This window comes from Eufriesea mexicana, unplaced genomic scaffold, assembly GCF_001483705.2.
Source record: "Eufriesea mexicana isolate 0111107269 unplaced genomic scaffold, ASM148370v2 scaffold4744748577, whole genome shotgun sequence".
Taxonomy (NCBI): Eukaryota; Metazoa; Arthropoda; class Insecta; order Hymenoptera; family Apidae; genus Eufriesea; species Eufriesea mexicana.
Window position 1 is genome coordinate 218,448 of NW_016907989.1, and position 21,585 is coordinate 240,032.

The 21,585-nt window shown below is 31.3% G+C and overlaps 1 protein-coding gene across 1 annotated transcript in view; it reads left to right on the forward strand.

Annotated features, from left to right (window-relative positions):
• The window catches only part of LOC108552094 (pleckstrin homology-like domain family B member 2), a 125,472-nt gene extending 104,119 nt beyond the window's left edge, over positions 1 to 21,353 (forward strand). The window contains exons 11-13 of the mRNA XM_017906498.1: positions 17,186 to 17,350; positions 18,337 to 18,594; positions 19,823 to 21,353. Coding sequence (XP_017761987.1) covers positions 17,186 to 17,350; positions 18,337 to 18,594; positions 19,823 to 20,011 — 612 coding nt within the window. The 3' untranslated portion in view covers positions 20,012 to 21,353. The remainder of the gene's footprint in view (positions 1 to 17,185; positions 17,351 to 18,336; positions 18,595 to 19,822) is intronic.
• The last annotated feature ends 232 nt before the right edge of the window (positions 21,354 to 21,585 follow it).

Consider the following 21,585-nt stretch of genomic DNA (forward strand, 5'->3'; position numbering starts at 1 on the left):
ATTTCTACAAGATCAACAGTCACCTAATTCCTTCTACAATATAAAAGTATAACAACTATCATTTATCCAGAATATATTTCATAAAATTTATTAATTTTGACTTTAACGAGCAACGTTCGCAAAAATTATTTTACATTTGGAAATTGAAAATTTTGAAAGAATAACGCATCGGTAACACCGTAAGAAAAATTATTCGATATAAAGACAGTGATATCCCAAAGTAAAAATAACGAAGAACGTCAAGCAACGTTTAATTCGTCCTTCGCAAAAATATTTTTCCCTCCAAAAACGGAATGAAAAATGGCGTCAGCGGAAATATTTCATCAACGCAGCAGGAAGTATAACGCATGTTCCCAAGTCGGAATTAACAGATTCTTCGAAGTCGCGATCATTAAAGTTCCACGAGCCGGTTAAATCGATCAGACACGTGACGAACATTGGAACGTTTACCCGTGACACAGCGATTTCTGATTTTGGGGTCGTTTAAACCCGGGTCCATGGTAAATTAGAGGAAAAACATTTCGTCCAGCTGCCAAAGCATTCGCGCAAGAAATGTGAGTCACCTCGAACGACGAAACGTCGAAGACTTTTGACGCGACGAGGCGCGTTCTAGTTCGCTTCTAGGTTAGGGGAAAAATTAGTGAAAAATTTGTGGAATCTCATCGCGAGCTTGTCCGAAATTAAACGTCGAAATTAAGTCAGGGTCGTTCTGCGAAGTTTCCAATGAGACGTGCTCCCTTTGCTGAGAAAATTCGGCCTTCCAATCGTTAATAATCGTCGCTCGTTGCTGAAATAGCTGGCGAGTCAATATGGTCGACATGCACCTAGGGATATTTCAAAATGTACTTTAAACTAAATATTAAATCCGTAGAAATAAATATTAGATTAACCGTAAATATTGAAATAGTAAATATTTGTTTCCTGAATTTGTCATTGACTTAAATTTAAATTGATGTAAATTGTGTCTCATTTGTATTAAAATATTTGTGTCAAACATGCTAAGTGTACCAAATGTTAAAGGTTATGTATCGACACTAGTTAATGTGTGCTTAAATATAGTATACTTTTATGATAATAATTATTGATACGATGAAGATAAATAAGTATACAAAAGTTAATTTCCTTAAATCTATTATTATAAAATAAATAATTATTATTATAAATAAAAAATTAATTTTATTAATTTCATTGTTATAAAAATCAGTATAATCTTCATTAATCCCGTGAAAAACAGATGTACATCTGCAACGACCGCAGAAATAAAGATTCTGAAGTCAGTCATTTAGTTTGGCAGTTCTAGTGTTAAAGAAATCACTAACATAATACTAGTGACTTCCGTCGTAAGAGTGATTAATGGTGATACTCGACATTTGTAAAGTAATCGTGAGTTTGGGCGTTAAAGAGGTTTAACGAACAATGTGTTAGCTGACAATCAATTATTGAAATGCAAATTAGAACACTCGTAAATTTAAATTAATACATTTCCACGGGACAGGCGCCCGACATGATTTATCATTAAAATTATTGAAAGTAATCGACGTATCGATGAGTAACCGCCTTACATGACTAATCAGTGTGTAAATATCGGTAATGATATACGAGTATGACTAAGACCAATACTCGGAAAATAACATTGTTGGTACTAATTTTAAACGGGTGAAATCCCAAAGAGTTCACGTTTGTTTTTGAGTTTTAGTACACCCATGGGTTATTGACACATTAAAAAGTTGATATACATCCTCAATATCTTCCGGTTGTTAAATGTTCTTTTAATATCTTATAATTCAAAGTGAATCCAAATATACAGAAAGGGGTAAAGTATTATGTTTCTTTGTACTTCAAATTTCACTAGATGAAATTCACTAATTAAATTGAATTAGAAAACAGAATGACGACTAATTAAACGGCAAATTATTTTTTGGACTAACAGCTTCCGGACTCAAATAGCTTATTTTCTTGTACTTTGAAATTATTTATTATTTATTAGCTAATTAATTTCTTATCTTCTAAATTTTTTATTTATCAATTTAGTAATTGTTTCATTTCTGAAGCTGATTAAACAGCATGGGGTATCCCTGTATATTGCAAAATATACAAGATTTGATCGTTTGGTATTAAAAAATGAGCAGAGCAGGATATTAGACCTCGAGACGGTCGTCGACTGAAACGTAGGAAAAATATACAGATAGTATTCGTATAGGCAATAAAAAGAGAAGTAGATAATTGTAGGGAATTTTGTTTCTTATCGAATCGACAACGGTCGCTACTGTCGAGTTTCGGCTTAAACGTTCTATCGTTAAAAAGCAAACAAAAGCCAGGCACTATTTTTATCTGCTGTTCACCGTAATGCCGATAAAAGTTCACCGGTTAGTCATCCGATTCGATGTCCGTCCACTTTAAAATCCGAATCAATTTCTAGTTCGGCCTGTGTATGACGCGTTGAAAAACAGATGGAGAGATAAACGCAGCGGTGTATGAAATGCGAGATATTTGTAGAAACTATCGTATTATCTGCTAGAAATCGTTAGAGCATGTGTGTTTGAGAATTGGGAGAATTGAAGTCGTCACTTTCGTTTATTAAAAGATCGTGCAACTGATGGATATTTTATATAAATTATTTTTAATTTATTTCTTTTATGCTTTTCTCTAATATTTCAAATTGACGTTAGCATTATCGAGTGAATTGCAACAACTGGTTTCAGATTTTTTATTTTTGTATTTTTATATTGAAGGTATGTAGCTGTTTCTGGTGAAATTATCGTTAGCTTTTATTGTGATAAAAACTTAATTAATTGGTAAAATTTTGATACGTAATGAGAGGATAATATAATTTTTTAGTAATAACGTAATGGTAATAACAATTCTTTTTAATTTAAATTTAATTTAAATTTAAAATGTAAAGAATTGTGTGAGACATTTTTATGGTATAAATAATTATAATCAACATTGCTATTCTTCAAGTGCTTTCATATTTTTCCATTGCAACATAAATTATAACAAAGTAGAATAAACAAGACAGCATAAATAAACTAAAGTTGGATTATTTTTACAATAAATGTTATATTATTAAATTTTCATTAGGTATTACACACTTTCGTTTATATTATTATAATTATAGTGTATTTGAAATTCTTCTAAATGTTTAGAAAGATAAATGAGTACACCATCGCAGAGAATATAGAATTAATAGCAAACGAGTTTCGAGTCCGTAAAATTTTGAAAATAAAAGATATCGTGCACGTCTTTATTTACTCGATCGTTTCAAGCATCCAGAGCATTCAGTTAGACAGCCTAATTTCAGTAATTACGTCCGACGACCACTATACTTAACGGATTCAATGATTTCATCCGGGGTCGAGGAGTAGCTTTTATGTCTTTTAATGAGATGAAGACGGGCCTAAATTACTCGCACACGAAGAAACTCGTCAATGCGTGAAACTCATTTCGTAAAGAATTTGTAATATACCTTTGGAGATGACAGACTCGTGGAATGTCCACCTTAATTTCTTATGCTCGTAAACATCGTTGGGATAAACACCGTGAAATTCTCGTCAAATTAAAAATGCATGAACCAGTTTCCAAGATTATTTGAATTTTATTAAAAAAGGAATACATTTCCTTTGGAATATCAACTTATAATACTCCTGACATCTATATCATTTTTAAAATTATTTATTAATTGATTATATTTTAATCCCATTGGCTTTCTTCATAGCTACAGAAATTTAAATAATAACAAGTAATTTCTCTATTAAATAATATGAAAAACCATCTCTATGATATTACACATCATATAATACCATTAATACCTCTTCCTTTCCCTAAAATCTAAATTTCAAATATACCCAAACCTAACCTCACACACTGTAAATATCATTACACATTTTTCTAACGCATATTTCCAATGTTCAACGCTCTCCCTTTACAAATAGAAGTTACACGTACATCTTTGCCTAAAATGTAAATTTCAAATATACCTAAACCTAACCTAGAATACCACAAATATTATTACACACTTTTCTGACGCAAATTCCCTACGTTGATCGCTGTCTCGTTACAAATAGAAGTTATACAATCGTCTTTCCCTAAAATCTAAATTTTAAATATACCCAAACCTAACCTAAAACACCGCAAATATTATTACAATCTTTCTAACGCAAATTCCCAATGTTCAACACTGTCTCATTACAAATAAAAGTTATACACACGTCGCGGTTTCCTGTAGTCGCATCCCTTAACTTTTAAATATGCGCGCGAACTTCGAATCGAGAGGGCAGCACGTGCGCCTGGAATTCCCGTGTAATCGTGGCGCGTTTACGAGGTTTTCGAATGACACTTCCGGAATGGCAGTTATATCTCGCGTTGTTTCAAGAATGCCGCTTTGGTCTGCATGGGGGACAGGTTTTGAGCCCTAATGAACCGGGGTTGCATGCCATTCCCGCGTCGATTGCTTCCGCCGATAACGCAGAAAATGGCAGGCAATTCGTTTCAAAAGTTATCGCTGACATATAATGCGCCACGGTGGATCTGGCCTGGGCTAGGTGTTTAACGTGCCAATTTCCCGATAGTTGTAAACGTTTCGGAATGTTTCACGGTCATGCTAACATCTTGTTACGATAGAGGTTTCATTTTTTAGGACATCTGGTGGCTGAATTTTATGTCCGCGCGGGTTGCTCGCGGAGGAATCGTAAGTCTTTGGAATACGTTTAAGACGATCGCTCGGAATTTGTTATTCCTCATGAGCAGTAAAATTAGAATTTAGCGTGGTAAACAATGGTGGAGTTAGAGAGAATTTGTTGGTCCAGTTTATGGAATTTGGTAAAGATTCTGTGATTCTTTTTCAGTTACTTCTATCTTCGATTGGTATTATTGGTATTATTTAATATCGTTTGTGGTTGAGATGATAGGGTTTGTTTTATAAATATTTATTAATTAATAAATATATAAATATTTATTATGGGGAATTATATAATTAGTCAGACCGTATAATATTTTTTGAAACTGTATATCTACTGTTTGCTTTTACTGATAATCAATATTATTTAATACTGTTTATGATAGAGATAATACAATCCCTATTCATTTTTATTTTTTATTTTTTTTTATTTTTTTGTAGCAAATTATGATATTTATTGCACTACATAATTTTCTTTATATATATATATAATATTCATGTTTGTCTCTATTCACAATTTATATTATTTAATATCGTTTAAGAGGAGTAATAATTTTCTTTTTCTTTAAAAAAAATACACTATACTGGTACTTGATCTATATGATATTCTTTATTTTATATTATATATTTTTTGTGCATATATAGTTTTACGTATTTGTCTGTATAGAGCGAGATTATAAAATTTGAACATCTCACAATACTTATATTTACCTCTGCTGATAATAGGTATTATTTAATATCGTTTATAAGAGAGATAATAGAATCTTCTTTAACTTCCATCCTTTCTCTATACATATTTGTTATGCAAGACTAGAGGGTTAGTTAAACATTGTGTTATATTTATATTTGTCTTTATTAACAATTACGTAGTATTATTCAATATCATTTACAAATCTTCTTTCTATATTTTTTCACATTACTATTATAATATTTTATTTCTTCACAGTTACATATTTTTCAAACATTTAAAATTGTGTTATATTAAAGGAAATTGCATAATTATTTAATTGTTCAATAAAAATAAAAATAAAATAATACTAAATAATATTAATAATACTAATAATACTAAAAGAATAAAATAAAAATTTTAGTTGGAAGTTGCTTTTTGATATTCACATATGTTTAGTCAATTACATTCTCAGACATGTTAAAATCCAAATGTATATATGTAGTAACAAAAAGGAGGTAACACGAGAACAAAATTTTTCCAAATGCAAGCTCACATACTCGATCCAACATTTGTATCTACACTATATTCACTTAATAACTTAAAAAATATCCCATGTTCTCCTCGTTGATCATAACTTTCGACCTCGTCTTCAATGTTTCATCGAATCGTTATAAACGTCGACAGTCCTGTCCTGTCCAATTAAACCACAAAATTCTTTCCTCGTCTGACACGAGAAAACCACCTTCGCGTCGAAACCACGCTAAAGAAAACCTCAACTATCTAGATAAATTCGACTGGAAGCCACAACACGTCACTCTGTCCACCATCGTCTACGTGAATTTATCGATTTTGGTTCTCGATTTTCAGGGAATGACTTAACTCTAAATGTCGAACATCAAACAATCCTTTTCCACAAACCATCGTGACCAAACCAGACTAAATTCTAAAGTTCAATTTGCACTTACATAGGGTGGTATACCTGAAGAGCACCATCTAAATATTTCTCTTAATTGAAATGATATTTAAGAAAGAATGGTACACCTAGAAAGTAGCTAAGTATTTTTCTTAATTGTAATAATATCAAAGGGGTGGTCTTAAAAATTTTTCTGGATTGTAATAATACGAAAACGGTGGTACATTCATATTATTACCTAAATACTTTTTTTTTAATTATAATAATATCAAAGGGGTGGTACATTTAAATATTTTCTTAAATTGTAATAATATAAAGGGGGTGGTTCATCTAAATATTTTTCTAAATTGTAATAATATCAAAAGGATGGTCCTCCTAAAAATTTTCCTGGATTATGATAATATGAAAAGGGTGATAGACTAAGATTATTATCTAAATATATTTTTTTTAATTATAATAATATTAAAGGGATAATCCATGTAAATATTTCCCCGAATTGTAATAATATAAACGGGGTAGTCCATCTAAATATTTTCTTAAACTGTAATAACACAAAAAGGTTGGTTAAAGATATTGATACGCCTAAAATTCGCTCTCTAAATATCTACCTTAATTATAACGATATAAAAAATATCTTGTACGAAATTTCTACAGTTAAGCAAAAGACTAATCCCCTGGAAAAAATATTTTTGTGCCAAGAACATTTTCTTCGTAATTTTTAAAATTATCCAGGTTCATTTCCACATGAGTCTGTTGCGTCGTTCAGCTAATGTTAAAACACGTTCATATATGTGTAACACAACATAACCTTGAAATGACGTTTGACTGACAAAATTAAAATCGGACCTGAAATTTATTTCCATCGAGATCACAGGCCTCGGCAACGCCGAGGAATAACTTCCAAATGTAAACAGGCATATTTAATATCCCAAAACTCATTCACTTAGCTAATCAATTAACTCAAAATAAGATATAGTAATTTATTTTAAATACGAAAATTTAATAAAAACTTAATAATCGTCTTCGTCAAAATTTAAAATAGTTCAAAAAGTAGAGTTAATCAGCGATCGACTCGAATGTCTAAACGATCGTCAAACATTCTACTCGCGATGACGCGTGATTCGAAGAAATTGCAATTCGCTGTAGGAAGTCATCTGAATTCGTCGCAATGCCACGCGACGTCGGGCTATTTTTTATCCAACAACCACGCACCAAAGAATTTCGTCTCGCCTACTCGATCACGTGGAAGAAAAAGCTTTACCGTTTGTCGTAAAGGAAAGCACAGAACGCTTCCTGGAATAATTGCACGGCGGTCGTCGATCGTGTCCGCATCGGCGTGTTCCGTGAACGCGTTTGAACTTGGCGCGCTTCTCGCGAGGCCCGCGCTATTTGAAGTCGGCTAGGGACGCGAGTGTGATGACCGCTTTTCTTTTTTACCGCAGATGGAAACGCGTCTCTTATTATGAACAGAGGGTGCATTGCGTGCCAACGAGGTTACCGAGTACTGTGATTTTTGTTAGACGAAGCAACGATGGAGGTTGAAATGATTCGGAACGGTCGTGTAGAGGGTGTTCGTATTGGTAATGGTTGTTTATAATGTAAGCCGTTCATTTGTTCTATCGATTAACTCCACGAAACAAAAGATAGAAATTTACTTTATGTATAAAGAGTTAAACATCTGCCAAACATTTTGGCATGTAATAGAATTCAATGAATGGAATTAATCACTTTGTCTTGTAAATGATTTACATGGTGATGAGAATGTTTGGTAAATAGAAATAATATTGAATAGTAAACAGAAGTAATATTTCTGCTTTTCTTTTCTTTATTCTGAAAAATTTAAAACACTTGTATTCAAAAACAATTGGTTTAAAAGGTATTTTAATTTTTATTTTACAGGGTAGTTCTTGGATACCCCTTTCCATGTTTCTTATATATATTTTTCCCATATATTCTTTTATATATACTTCAATTAATCATTTTCATATTTTATTGTTTAAGCATTGATTTGTGAAAAATTTATAAAAAGCATGTAATTTCATTTAAAGAATAAAATTGGCTTTAAAATCCTTGAGACACTTCACTTCTCTCATTGCATTTTATATATAAAGTATTTTCTAATCTTATCTGTTATGCCGGGGAAATAAACTATTAAAACAAATCAAATGACAAGATTGTATAACACTTGAACGCATCTATAAAATTTATTTCCTTCGAAGCATTGAAAAATAAAAATACATTATTCCAGTTTCTTATTTTATTCTTGCAATATCTCTCTGTCTTTCAATAATGGAGGTACACGAATATACGTTTGAAATAATTCTCTGCTTGATCAATATATCCAAAAAATATTTAGTCCTTCATAAATTGGTTTGCAAAATACAGGATTTAAGTGTTCACCGAGAAAAATGCCAAAAAATACATCTTATGTCTTCGAAAAAAAATTATGCAATTTAATCGAAAGCTGATGAGACGAACCGATGATGAAAATACGTGATATACAGCAAAATTGTGGAGAAAGAAAGTGGTGAAAGGTACCGGGAACGAAGACACGTTCTTCACGAATGAGAAAATTCGCGAACATAGACCTGTTCGAAATTAACAGGGGAAGGAATGTGTCTCTGGATTAAAAATGGCTGCATAAGCGAGAGAAATGAAATAAAGCTGAAAGAAGCATGCGAATAAAAGGCAGAGTTAGTCGAATCTGGTAAAAGCTGATGGAAAGTCAAGCATAGCAACAGGAAGGTATCTTGGGAATGGTTGTGCAAACGAAAGCAGTGGAATAATAGCAAAAAAGATCGTGTCTACGAGAGTAAATGAACGAGAATATTCATAAGTATAGAGTCGTAGTGTCGCTGGTATAAAGTGGAAAATCAAGTCTAGAAAAGGGAATGCGTCATGGGAATGGCTATGTAAATGAAAGCGATAGGATAATACAGAAAAAAAGAATATGCATAAAAGACACATTAAACCAATAAACTAAAATCCTTAGTCATAGTGAATTTAATCGAATCTGACCAACCATGCTATTCTCTACATTAGCTCCTACATCCTCTTACATCCCCTATCCCTTTCTATTTAATTTCACAAATGAACAAAATTTATACTCCTTCGTATTTATTATAAATATAAATTATAATAATATAAATTAGTATAATAAGTAATAATATAAATTAATACATCGATTTTGCTATCTATAATGGCGAAATGTAAAAAATTGGTTCTTTTAGAAAGAGAAGAGTTTTGTGTATGTTTGAATGATCGAAGAATATTTCCTTTAGTTTGAAGCAATTTGAAAAGGGAGTTGTGACGAAATTCGTATATAGATCGACAAATTGATAGATCTATGGATACCGATGTGAAGTAAAGAGTCGAATTCTTTTTTTCTGTTTTGAAAAATAATTTTCTATATGTTAGAATGGTCTTTGGACTAAAGCAAGAGAAGGTAATTAATTTCGTATTTAAATTAATAATAAAAATCGATAGATCAATGATACTTCGATAACGAAAAAGACTGAAAAGCTGAAAATTTTTTCTTTTTTCTGTAGAAAGGATATATTTGTGTATTATAATTAATTTAATGTATTATAATAATATATTAGGGTATTATATTAAAGTGATCGAAGGAGAATTAATTTTCATATTCTAATATTTTTGTATCTAAGTTGATAATAAATGCCTAGTACCGACGATCATGATACTTTTATATATTCATATTTTATTCAAGAATTTTTGGAGAAATTAACCCGCGTCGCGTAAAAATTAAATATTCATAGAATAAAAATTACAAACGTAACTGTATAAAGTGCCATGCTGGAACTTTTGATTACAATATTGTAAAATTGTCCTCGATATTTATATCGAAATATATATTTTGCTTTGTTTACAAGGAAAATCATTTCTTGTATCGTTGGCCTGAAATAATGGAAAAATTAATTCCTTGTCGTCCATCCTTTTATTTTTGTCACGTTATCGGTTTACCAAGCTCACTTTCAGTCTGCGAATTTTTCACTATTACTTTCGGTTTCATGTTTTTCGATGATTCACCGTTTCGACTATGGATAATGGAACAAAATAAAATCTAGCAAATGTAATTTAATCGGACACGTAATGCACGAGACAGTCGATATCACGTAATTCAAAGGTGAAAACTGGAAAAAGATTATTTGTTTGCCAATGGAAGAATTTTGTAGGATTTATTTGAACCAGAGGCAATTCTTATTCAAAAATTGATTCGTTTATGTAATTTTGTAAATAGATTTAAAGAGAGTTTTCATAATTGTATTATAGAAAATATACAAATTTTAAATATATAATTATATTATAATTTATAATGAATTTATAAATGTATTAATATTTCGCAAGATTTAAAAATGAAGAATATAGAAGAAATATAATTTTATCCAAATTTGAAGTATCTCAAGCGAATATAATATAATTTCCAGTTACAGAAATTTGATATTGTCTCATTTGAATATTTTTATCTATTATCTCTAATATCTAATTTTAATTCTCTGTTTTTTCGAATATCTTATAAAAAAATAACTATAATACTTTGATTAATTTAAAATTCAGAATTCTTTTATTTGGATATCAAATAAATGACAAATTTAATTTCTCTAAATATGTAGTTGAACCAGTAACGATAATAAATAATATTAAACAATTCGATTCAATAATAATTCATTTCAAAGAAATGCAAACACTGGGTTCGATATAATAATATCACACTCGTCAAATAAACAAGGGAAAAATGGGGGCTTCGAAATATAACATAACTGCTAAATAAACAATAAAAAAAGAAATTTATTTTTAACATAAAAGCTTAAACATCTATCAAGTGTTTTGCACTAAAATTAAGAAAAATTCAAAAACGGGAATTAATCACTAGCCTGTGAATATTGACACATACACTCGTCAATTTTACGTGTATTTACAAATGCACACAGACCCCCATATGCAAATAGGGAAAATCAGCAAACAATTTAAGAATAAAATTAACAAATCCCCAATCATCCATAACTCTTCTTCAAAAATCAGAAAATGAAGAGAAAGAAAGAAAAACATTTCCCAAGCATCACTAAGACTCGACCAAGATCTCCTCAACAATTTACCAAATTTTTCATCGATCATTCCAGTAGCCAGTAAATTCACCCATTCTCGACTCACATATACACAATGTCCACCCACCCCAGTGCAATCCGCGTGGCGAACATCCTTCGAGCCACGATGTTTCTCAAAATAAAAGGAAGAGGAGGAAACAAACGGGTGAGCACCTCGGCATCGATAAAAAGAAAATAAGAAAAGGAAAGGAAGAAAGAAAATAAGAAATCGATAAACGAAGAGTGCCGGTTGCTTACGCAACGCTGGAAACGGAATAAAATTCAAATAAATCACGGGTGACGCAGGTGCCTCGGATCCTACGCAGAAAAACGACTCTGTCTCCCGTTTTGTTAAACAAACGTGTGGTCACCGGCACGAACGGCGTTGCTCATGAATGAGCCTGCGTTTTCCGTGCGCAGAAAAAGATTTCGGGAAGTTAGGGGGTGGGAGTGGCGGCGTTTTAACCCGCGTGCCAGCCTGGCGAACGTTCGTCCGCGGACATCAGTTCCTCGCTCACGTTCATCCCGATCCGAGGGTTCGAAACGACACGCTCCTCTGTCTCCGTTGCTTTTACTCGCGTTTCGCTCGAAAGATCTTACCTCGTTCACCCTGCTGCGTGTTTCTTGGGTACATCGAGCATTGGGATCGCGAAATTGAGTTATTGAAGTATAGCAGTACCGTGGTGGAAAATTTGAGTCGTCGAAATTACGAAAAATTGAGACATTGCAATATTGGAATTGAGTTATTGAAGTATTGGAATTGAGTTATTGAAATATTTGAATTGAGTCATTGGAAATGAGTTATTGAAATATTGGACTTGAGTCATTGGAAATAAATGATAAAAATTGAGTTATTGAAATACTGGGATTGAGTTATCGGAAATGAGTTAAAAAAATTGTCACTGAAATATTGGATCTGAGTTATAAAAATATTGGAACTAAGTTATAAAAATTGGGAGAAAGAAACAGTCAGCTGGATAATCTCATCGCCTGGGTACTGGAACGAATTTTGTTTCTGTAATTGTATAGTAGTTCTGCAGCCCTATTTGAGTCGTTGTTTGACTGTAGTAGTAGTAGTATCGTAGATCATTTGAGAATGTCTCTGATGTGGATGAGTTACATGAAGAACAAGACTAGTAAGAAGAAGCACGTTCGTAGGCGACGAGTAAGTGATAAGTAGAATCTTTTCTTTCTGTTTCTTTTATTTATTTATCATTTTGCAACGATTAATTTAGCTATCTGTGACTTGGCCATGTAGATGTGTACAGACTTTTAGAATTTTATTTTATTTTTCTGTCGCTGTACTATTGTGCATTATTAGTGTAATAATAATTTTAATAATATTGATAATGTATTGCTGATTAGTAGCTAAGTATCGGTAATACTAATACTTGATAATGGTAGTAATACTAATATTACTAATAAATAATAAGTATTAGTAATATCAGTATCACTAATGAATAATGAATATTGGTAATATTAGTATTACTAACACCTAGCTATTTTTTAGTAGTATATGTTATACCTATCAGTAATATTGGTACTTGAAATTATTAATAATGTATACTATATTCATTAATATACCATTATATGTCGTTATACTGGTACCAAGTAATATATCTACAGCATGCATAACCTAACCCAACCTGTAATAATTCGTACCTCTTTTTCTCACAAGCAAAGAAAAATATGAAATGTTTCTTACTGTTCCTTTATAATTGTTGATAATTTCGAATTGATTTCTGTAAACGTTTCGTGCCGTGATTAAGAAACATTTCACCGGTATCGTATATTTAGTATGACATAATAGAATGGGATATTACACCGTCCTAAAAATTTATGAGTTTCGAATAGCACAGTTATACGTTGTTCCGCGATAAAAATAGTGATAGACGCAAAAAGCAATCTTCGAGGCAGACATTACAGTCGAGGAACTCGTATTTTTAGATCGGAAATGACAATGGCATGTTTCAGTATCTTTGGATTCTTTTTGAATATTTTAAATACGTATTTCACGCATGAACAAAAGTTTTTACCGAATGAACCCAAACCAGGCAAAAAAAAAATATTAAATTCGTGTAAAAAAAATTGTATTTACATTTTTTTTAATTTTTCACAAAATTTTCTCTTTTTTACTGTATCCAGTATTAATTTTTTTATTTGATAAATGTTATTTTTCGAATGTTATTGTTTTAAAATTTCTGACTTCCAGCTTTCTAACTTATAATTTAGAGAATTTAATGGAATGATATCGTATTGTACTTTTTTTAATGAAAAATTGTGGTAATTTCTTATTATTCTGATGGTTTGATCTTTTTTAAATCGCTAGAAATATTACATAAACAGTTTCAGTTTTTTAACTAACGATGTTTCGCGTGTTTCATATGATGAACAATGCAGTGAAAAAATATTATACAATTGTTTTTTAATCTTGTCAGTTCAAGCATTTTTATATCGTCAAAAATGCCATAGTATCGTGAGAAAAAAATATGATATTCACGAAAAAAGGAGGACAAATTATTTTCTGCAATTAATTTTTGCCATCTTTTGTTTCTCCTATTTTTCCTGAATATTCAAATCATGAGTCACGACTATTGTACATCCAGTAAACTAACCGTATGAAATAGGCCAGTAGTTCGAAATACAAATTCGAAAACACTAGCTCTGTCCAGGAACATCAATAAACGATGAAAAATCCACGTTGAGTAGGTCGTATCCCATTTTACTAAGCCATTACTAATTTTATTAGTCAAATAAAACGATTATCTAGTTCAAAAATAAAATTCTGCTAAATTAAAATCAATTCTTCAAACATAAAATCATTTATTAATTATTATTTAATAAATTCTTATGTTCATATTAAATCCCATGTTGAGAATGAAAAATTTTTATTTATAATAAATTATAATTTATATTTTAAGTTTAGCCCTTGATGTTACTTCAATGTTAACAATTTCTTTCGACCATTATTAGTTATTTTTATATATTTCTTTTCTTTATATTTCTTATATATTATTTTTATTTATTTTTATATATATTTCCTCGAGTATTTTAATTATATTCTCATACCATGATATCTCTCAAATCCTACTTTAAATACCACAAAAATTTCTCATGTAGACACACAATACAATTGTGAACGTTTTTCAGAAAAATGACCCATAAATCAAAATGGCAGATCGAGTAAATCCTGTCAGAAATTGAAATTTCACTCTTGTCTGAATATTACAATGTTTAATACATTTTAATTTTTATTTGCAGTTGTTTATAATTCCTATTGCGTATTTGTCATAAAGTCTAACTAAACGAAGTATATCTCCAAGATAAAATTCACCGATATATCCAGGAATTTCGCTAGAAATTGAGAAAAAATTCTCTTTTCTCATCGGCTTAAAATTTTCGAAATTTTCGAAATGCCTCTAATCATCGTCGATCGGAGTTACGCGAACAAAGAAATCGAGAACTGGCACAAAGGAAAACTCGACGGGACAAAAAGGGCCAGCTTCGATTTCACTAGAAATTCAATTAAAATCCGTTCACCCCAAATTTCTTTCCCTCTGCGCGTGACGCATTATTTTCGAAGGGACAGCGGGTTTCAGCGAGACAAAACGGGTGCAGGAGCCCTTCGAATGGAAGAAAGAAGACAAAAGGCGACCAGGAGCCATCGTCATCGCCCACGCGCCATTCTTTTTCCCGTTTCGCTCGCTTCGTCGCGCAAATTTTTCTCGTTAAACGTGCTTAACAGCCTGCTCGCAGCACGGACCAGCCTCGGTTTCGCTTATTTCCAGCGGTCAACTAATTCCCAGCATTTCTTCTCGTGTAATGAAAATTCGCCAGACCACGAAGAAATTTCGAGACGTCGTCGCCGCGAGATTGAAAGTTCGTTGGTCGAAATAGAAAAAAGTAGATGAGGAGAGGAAGCTTTTCTGGCTTAATTACTTCCGCGTTTTGGAGTCTGGATCATAGAATTAATTAGGATCATTACTTTTAGAGGTATTTTTTGATAAAGGTCCTTTCACTGTGTTTTTGTAAGACATTGTAGATATACAAGGTGTGCCAGTAATGGTAGTACAACAGGGATGGAAGTGATAACTACTATTTCATACTGAAGACGATGACACTACTTTCTGGCCAATCTAACAATTAATATACAGGGTGTCCCATTAACGCTAATGCAACTGGAAGGAGGGTAATTTTTCATATAGAAGCAAATCGAAAATAAAGAATGAAATTTGTTCATTCGAGGCTTCGTTATCGAGAAAATAAACTTTGGATATTCGTACACGTGTATTTAGCTTTAGTTTAGCTGAATAAACCATCGATACATCAGCATCGGTGGTAAACAACCGAGGAGAGGGTGATTCTACATGAAAAAGCAAATCGAAAATAAAGAATCAAATTTTTTCATTGGAAGCTTCGTTATCGAGAAAATCGACTTTGAATATTCACCCGGATATACGCTGGTGTACCGATGGTTCATCCATTTAAACCAAGGTTAAATGCACGCGTACTCGGTGAATATTCAAAGTCAATTTTATTAACAACGAAGCTTCAAATGAAAAATTTTTATTTTATTTTTATTGCTTTTTCATGTAGAATCACCCTCTTTCCACTTGTACTACCGTTGCTATTTTAGGCTCAACCCTTCTGCATACCACACCCCTTAAATTTCAATTAATGATATTCGTCCAAAATATTATCCTTTTCTTTAACACTAAAATTATTGACTGATATATATACAAAAATTATGTAATAATAATAAAAATAATAATAATTGAAATCTTTCGTTACAGAATAAATAGTTGCACATATAAAATTACGTTTCCATTTGAATAAAAGTGAATATTAATTTTACCAAAAGTAGTTGTACGCTTTCGATAATTTCGAAAAGAAAAAATCTGCAAATGTTATTTTGAGTGGTTTGATAAAATTCTAGGTTTAAAAATCTAGGGTTAAACAGGTGTAGCTTGAACACGTGATATCCTCGATTTGGGATTTATAAATATAACCGTAGCTTAGAGAGGGAATATGTGCAACTCACTTGCCAAATCACCGGGGTCTAGGTTGATGCATGATTTTCTTCTCTTTTCGTGTTTGGAGAAGCTTTTTAACGTGTTTGCTTGTCGGTGAAACGATTGTGTATAGTCGGGATTTTATTTGATTGTTTAGAAGAGTATATACGTATTACGTTGATTTAAATCAACAAGTGGTAATCGAGATGGAGTTTATTTCGTTTAAAATATCTTTTCGAATTCAGTGATAGAGATTCGCTGATTATGGTTCTGAAAGTGAAGCGGAATTCCTGTGAAAGATTAAAATATGGCATGTAAACAGATCGAGCAGTGAAATTGGATCGAGCAGTGTTTTCAAAATGGCTGGAGAATACACGAGTGTTTTGTGGCTCTCTGTTAGTTTTTGACACAAATTTTCAAGAAATCTTACTACACTTCGTAATAAAAATTTTCAAGAAATCTTGCTGTATTTCCTAATCAAGATATTTATAAAGTTTTACGATATTTTTTGACAAAAGTTTTAAAAAAGTTTTTCGAAAAATTCATTTAATATGAATCGATCATTTATAGTAAAATGTTTCTTATATTATTTTCGACAATCTTTTCTTTTTTCTTCTATAAAAAGATATCGTGAAATTTTCATTAATTTCAAATCTTTTTCACTCTGTGACATTCCTCTCCCCCTTTTTTAAATAATTTTAAAATAAAGTACTATCTTCAGTAATTCTATGAATGCAGTATATATATTATACAATAGTTCCATAAAAAGATACACATTGTTTACTTGACATGCAACGTCTATTTGCATTACAGATGAGAGACGATCGAAGGACATCAATGGAAGGCGAGAGACTTAGCAATAACAGTGGGGGAATAATCGACGGAAACGGGAGTCGCCCTCTTTCGCAAACCTCTAGTGAAATGGACACCCTTGGACCATTGCAACCAGTGAAACACCGTGAAAAGGCAAAACTGCAGGTACGATACTTTCCTTCTCCAATTTATTTAATTCGTAACCCTTCGAGGATTGTACAATAATATTTAGAAAATTTACAGTAACTAAATATTCACGGTGAACTATCTATATTTTACATTGTCTATGGTACATATCTAATACTTCAGTTCTTCTACTATATTCGAATATAATATTTTGACTTTTTAATTCTCCCAGTATTTGAAAATATCAGGAAGATTTATATCTTTCAATTTCTTTTATAGTAATCCTTGTTTAAACAAAAATTTCTTTCATAAAGCAATATTTGCAATATTTATAACCTGCTACTCATGCATTTTGTATCTGTCAAACATTAACATGTTGATGAGCAAAAAGCTTTACAGTAGACTACGTCATTGGTCATAAATGACGTGTCGGGGTCATTAAAGTATGTCAATGGATTTTCCAATTGACGATAGCTGTGAAGATATTAATGGACAGAAGCCATTGCAGAAGCAATTTTCCAACGCGTGTAAACTGTATACATCCCAACGAATATTAACGTTGGTTGCTGCATTTCTTTACATTCCTATTGAAACTGTTAGAGGTGTTACAAAGATATAATTAAAATACCAGAAACCACGTTTGATCAGTTGAAATTACAACCACACATACTCTCTTTAGGAACCTTGATTGTAAAATACAATTTTAACTTGAAAATAGATTCTTGATTATATTATTAATATTCTTCCAATTTTTAAAATTCATGTTATCGTAAGACAATATTCTATAAATCTTTCGTAATAATAATAATAATGAAGTCATTGCAAATTTTTATACTTACTGACTTATAAATGGATTTTTGAAAAATAAATTTGTCCAGATACTTTTGAGTTGTATTGTACCGCCCTAGAACGTGCCTGTTCTTAGTTTGAAATTATATTTTCACGGTTTTCGACGTGTAGTTATGTTACCATTTAACTTGACGGTTCATTTCATGGTTTGTAAATTCGATGATTTATGAATACAGAGGCCGCTTACGAGATACCTTCCCATCAAGTCGGAGTCTCTGGACCTGAGGCATCATATCGAGACCGCTGGACACCAGTTACCCCTGATACACGATGTCACGGTCGATACAACCAGTTGCAGTGGTTACCTATCGAAGATGAGCAAGAAATTCCATCATTGGAATAAACGATGGTTCGTCTTCGACAGAAAGAGGAAGACCCTGTCATATTATAGCGACAGCTCGTCCAGAAAAGCACGTGGAGTGATATACTTCCAGGTAGGAAAAGAATTATAAACCTTTTATAGTAGATTTCTACTATTACCGAAAGAGTTAAATTATCTACAGAAAATAAATCGTTACTATCTTGTTTCAATTTTAGAAAAGTGACGATGAATGTCTTTTTATTATAAAATAAAATTTGTTTTCTTTTTGTTGAATTATTTTTATTTTTAGGAGAGAAATGAATATTGTTTTTAATCTCAACATATTTTAACTTTCTATAGAATAAAAGTACATTAACGATAGGATGCATAAATGCTTCGTATTAAATACGTATTTCTGACATTCGTATTCTAAATTGAGATGCTATGTATGATATCGAGTTCTTTTATCTCAAGTGGTAGTGGTATTTGGTACTTATACCTTCTCGAGAGGCTCAAACTTATGGATCTTTTTGCATCGTTAAGAAAAGAGGTACTTGTGTCTTTAAAAAATATTGATAACGTTATTAAATGCGTGTACTTTATAAGTTCATAATTTGTCACTGAGTTTCTGTGTACATTGTTGAAGAAATAAGTTTCTGTTTGAATAGTAGAGAATAAAAATAATCGTGTATTTAAATACTAGAATATTTTTACGAAGTCTTGTTGTTTTTATATATATGTCAGAGATATAGAAAAAAGTTGTTAATAAAAAAATATCAGACAAATATGGTAGACAATAAAATTTAGTATATTTAATGTAAAGTTCTAATTTCTATTTATATAGATATCAATTTTTTGTTACTAAATATTTAATACACATTCTTCTGAAATAGATCTTGGAGTTCTATGAGATATAATCGTAGCATAACTTGTGACCTAACCTTAGTCAACACGTGTTAATTTGAAGAGTTAAGTAGGTTAAAACGCGACTTGTTCTTGTAAGATAAACGGCGAAGAAGGAAAACACATATGAATAAAATGAAACGTAAGGAATTAGACCATGTGTGGAAATAAAATTGTGAAAAATATTATGTGCCTTGAAATTAAAGTATCTGCAATAAAGTTATTCTATGATTGAAAAATTTGTGAAAATAATTATATAATTATTATAATATAGGTTAATAAATCAACTGAATACCTAACCAAGAAAATGATTGATTTATCAGGTTAAGTGTTTATAATTAAATTATTAAATGACCTGAACTTAATGTTTGAAAAGTAATATAAGATGTTTAGGTAATTTTTAAATATTAAGTTCATTTTTTAACCACAAATAACGTAAAATATTTTCTTATGTTTAGTCAATTGAAGAAGTGTATGTGGATCACATGAACACCGTACGATCGCCACAGCCATCGTTGACTTTCATCATCAAAACATCGTCCAGACTTTACCATTTAATGGCACCAAGTCCAGAGGCCATGAGAGTTTGGGTGGACGTTGTGTTCACCGGTGCCGAAGGATATCACGAATTTGATCACGGTATCTGATAAGCCAACCGTTCTCACGTTTCTGGTCGAAATTCGTTTTACTCTTGAGGAACTCTCAAGGATCGCTATAGCGTGATTCCTCACCTGTAGCCTGCAGGTTTAGAAAATGAGCTTCGTGATCGTTTGAAGACACGATTTGTTACGAGTGGAACTACAATTGCCTACACTTTGGAGCTGGATTTGACTGGCATATCAAAGACACAAAGGTCTCTTGAATTTTACAAAGGAAATTTATAGTTATATTGGTGCTAGATTACTCATTTAGGCAACTACATGGATTAAATCCGAAGCAATAGAGAGAGAAAGTAAAAGAGAGAGAGAGCAGGGGAAAGAATAAAAAAAAGATGGAATATTGGAAACAATAAATGATACCATAGACAGTGATAGTGAGCGCTTTATCTTAAAAACTAAATGATACATTGAAATTAAGAATAATAATGATAAAAGTGAATAAATTTATTTACATGATTTAATAAGAAAATTCTAAATTGATTATGGGAAAATAAGACTTTTAATTATGTTTGAGTCAATGTGTTAAAAAATGAGGGCATTGATGTGTGCGTCATATTGAAGTATTATTCATCGAAATGCAGGCTGATCATAACTTGATTCTCTTTAAACAAGGTGAATAAATTTTATAGAATTTACTGTTAAATTTTGTAGACATTTTTAATCTAGTCTTCCAGCATAGATACTTTCAAGAGTAATAAGTTAGTGTCCCAGCATTCGAGAAAGAAAGTCTTCAACAATAGTTCAACATATATTCTGGTATGAACCAGGTGTGAAGTCCCTAAGAAATTGTAAATATGTCCCATTTTACTTTTTACAGTTATATTTTGACTTTTTGAATAAATATCTTGATATTGCTTAATACCAAGGATTATATGGAATAGAATCATTCATGTCTCTTTATATACCCAGAGGAAATTTTATCACATATATACATGGTTCTTCATAACTTGGAACTTAAACGTCATTTCAAATTTCCAATTAATAGAAATAATTATAGAATTTTTCATGCGTCTCATATTAAATAACTAATTTCTTCTTAGATACATGTCATATTAATGTTCATTAGCAAAGTAATAAACACAACTTGTAGGTATCCATACTTATTCAAAATACACGAATTATGCGTATTCCCCGACGTATTCAATGTCCACGTTTATGGAATGTGATTTTTAATAAACAAATATGTCTGAATATAGCCTATTGTACGAATCATATTATTATCTAGATAAATATGTAAAACTTAATAGAGCTTACAAATATAAAAAATTTGTCTGAACTTTGTCCAATTACTGCTTAAAAGTGTGTTCAAAATATTTTAATTGATCAACTGCCCTAAACTTTAAATCGAGGAATATCTGTAGTTAGTGTACAAATTACTAAATATCCCATACAGTCTTATAACGCAGTTACATATATGTAAATAATTGTTTAAGCACAAGAAAGTCACGATTAATTGAAATATTTTACAAATGTTTATGATCTTTCTATTTTATACACTATTGGCTGTTAGAACTATTATTATATATTCCATTTGATTGTCATTACATATATCATGCAACTGC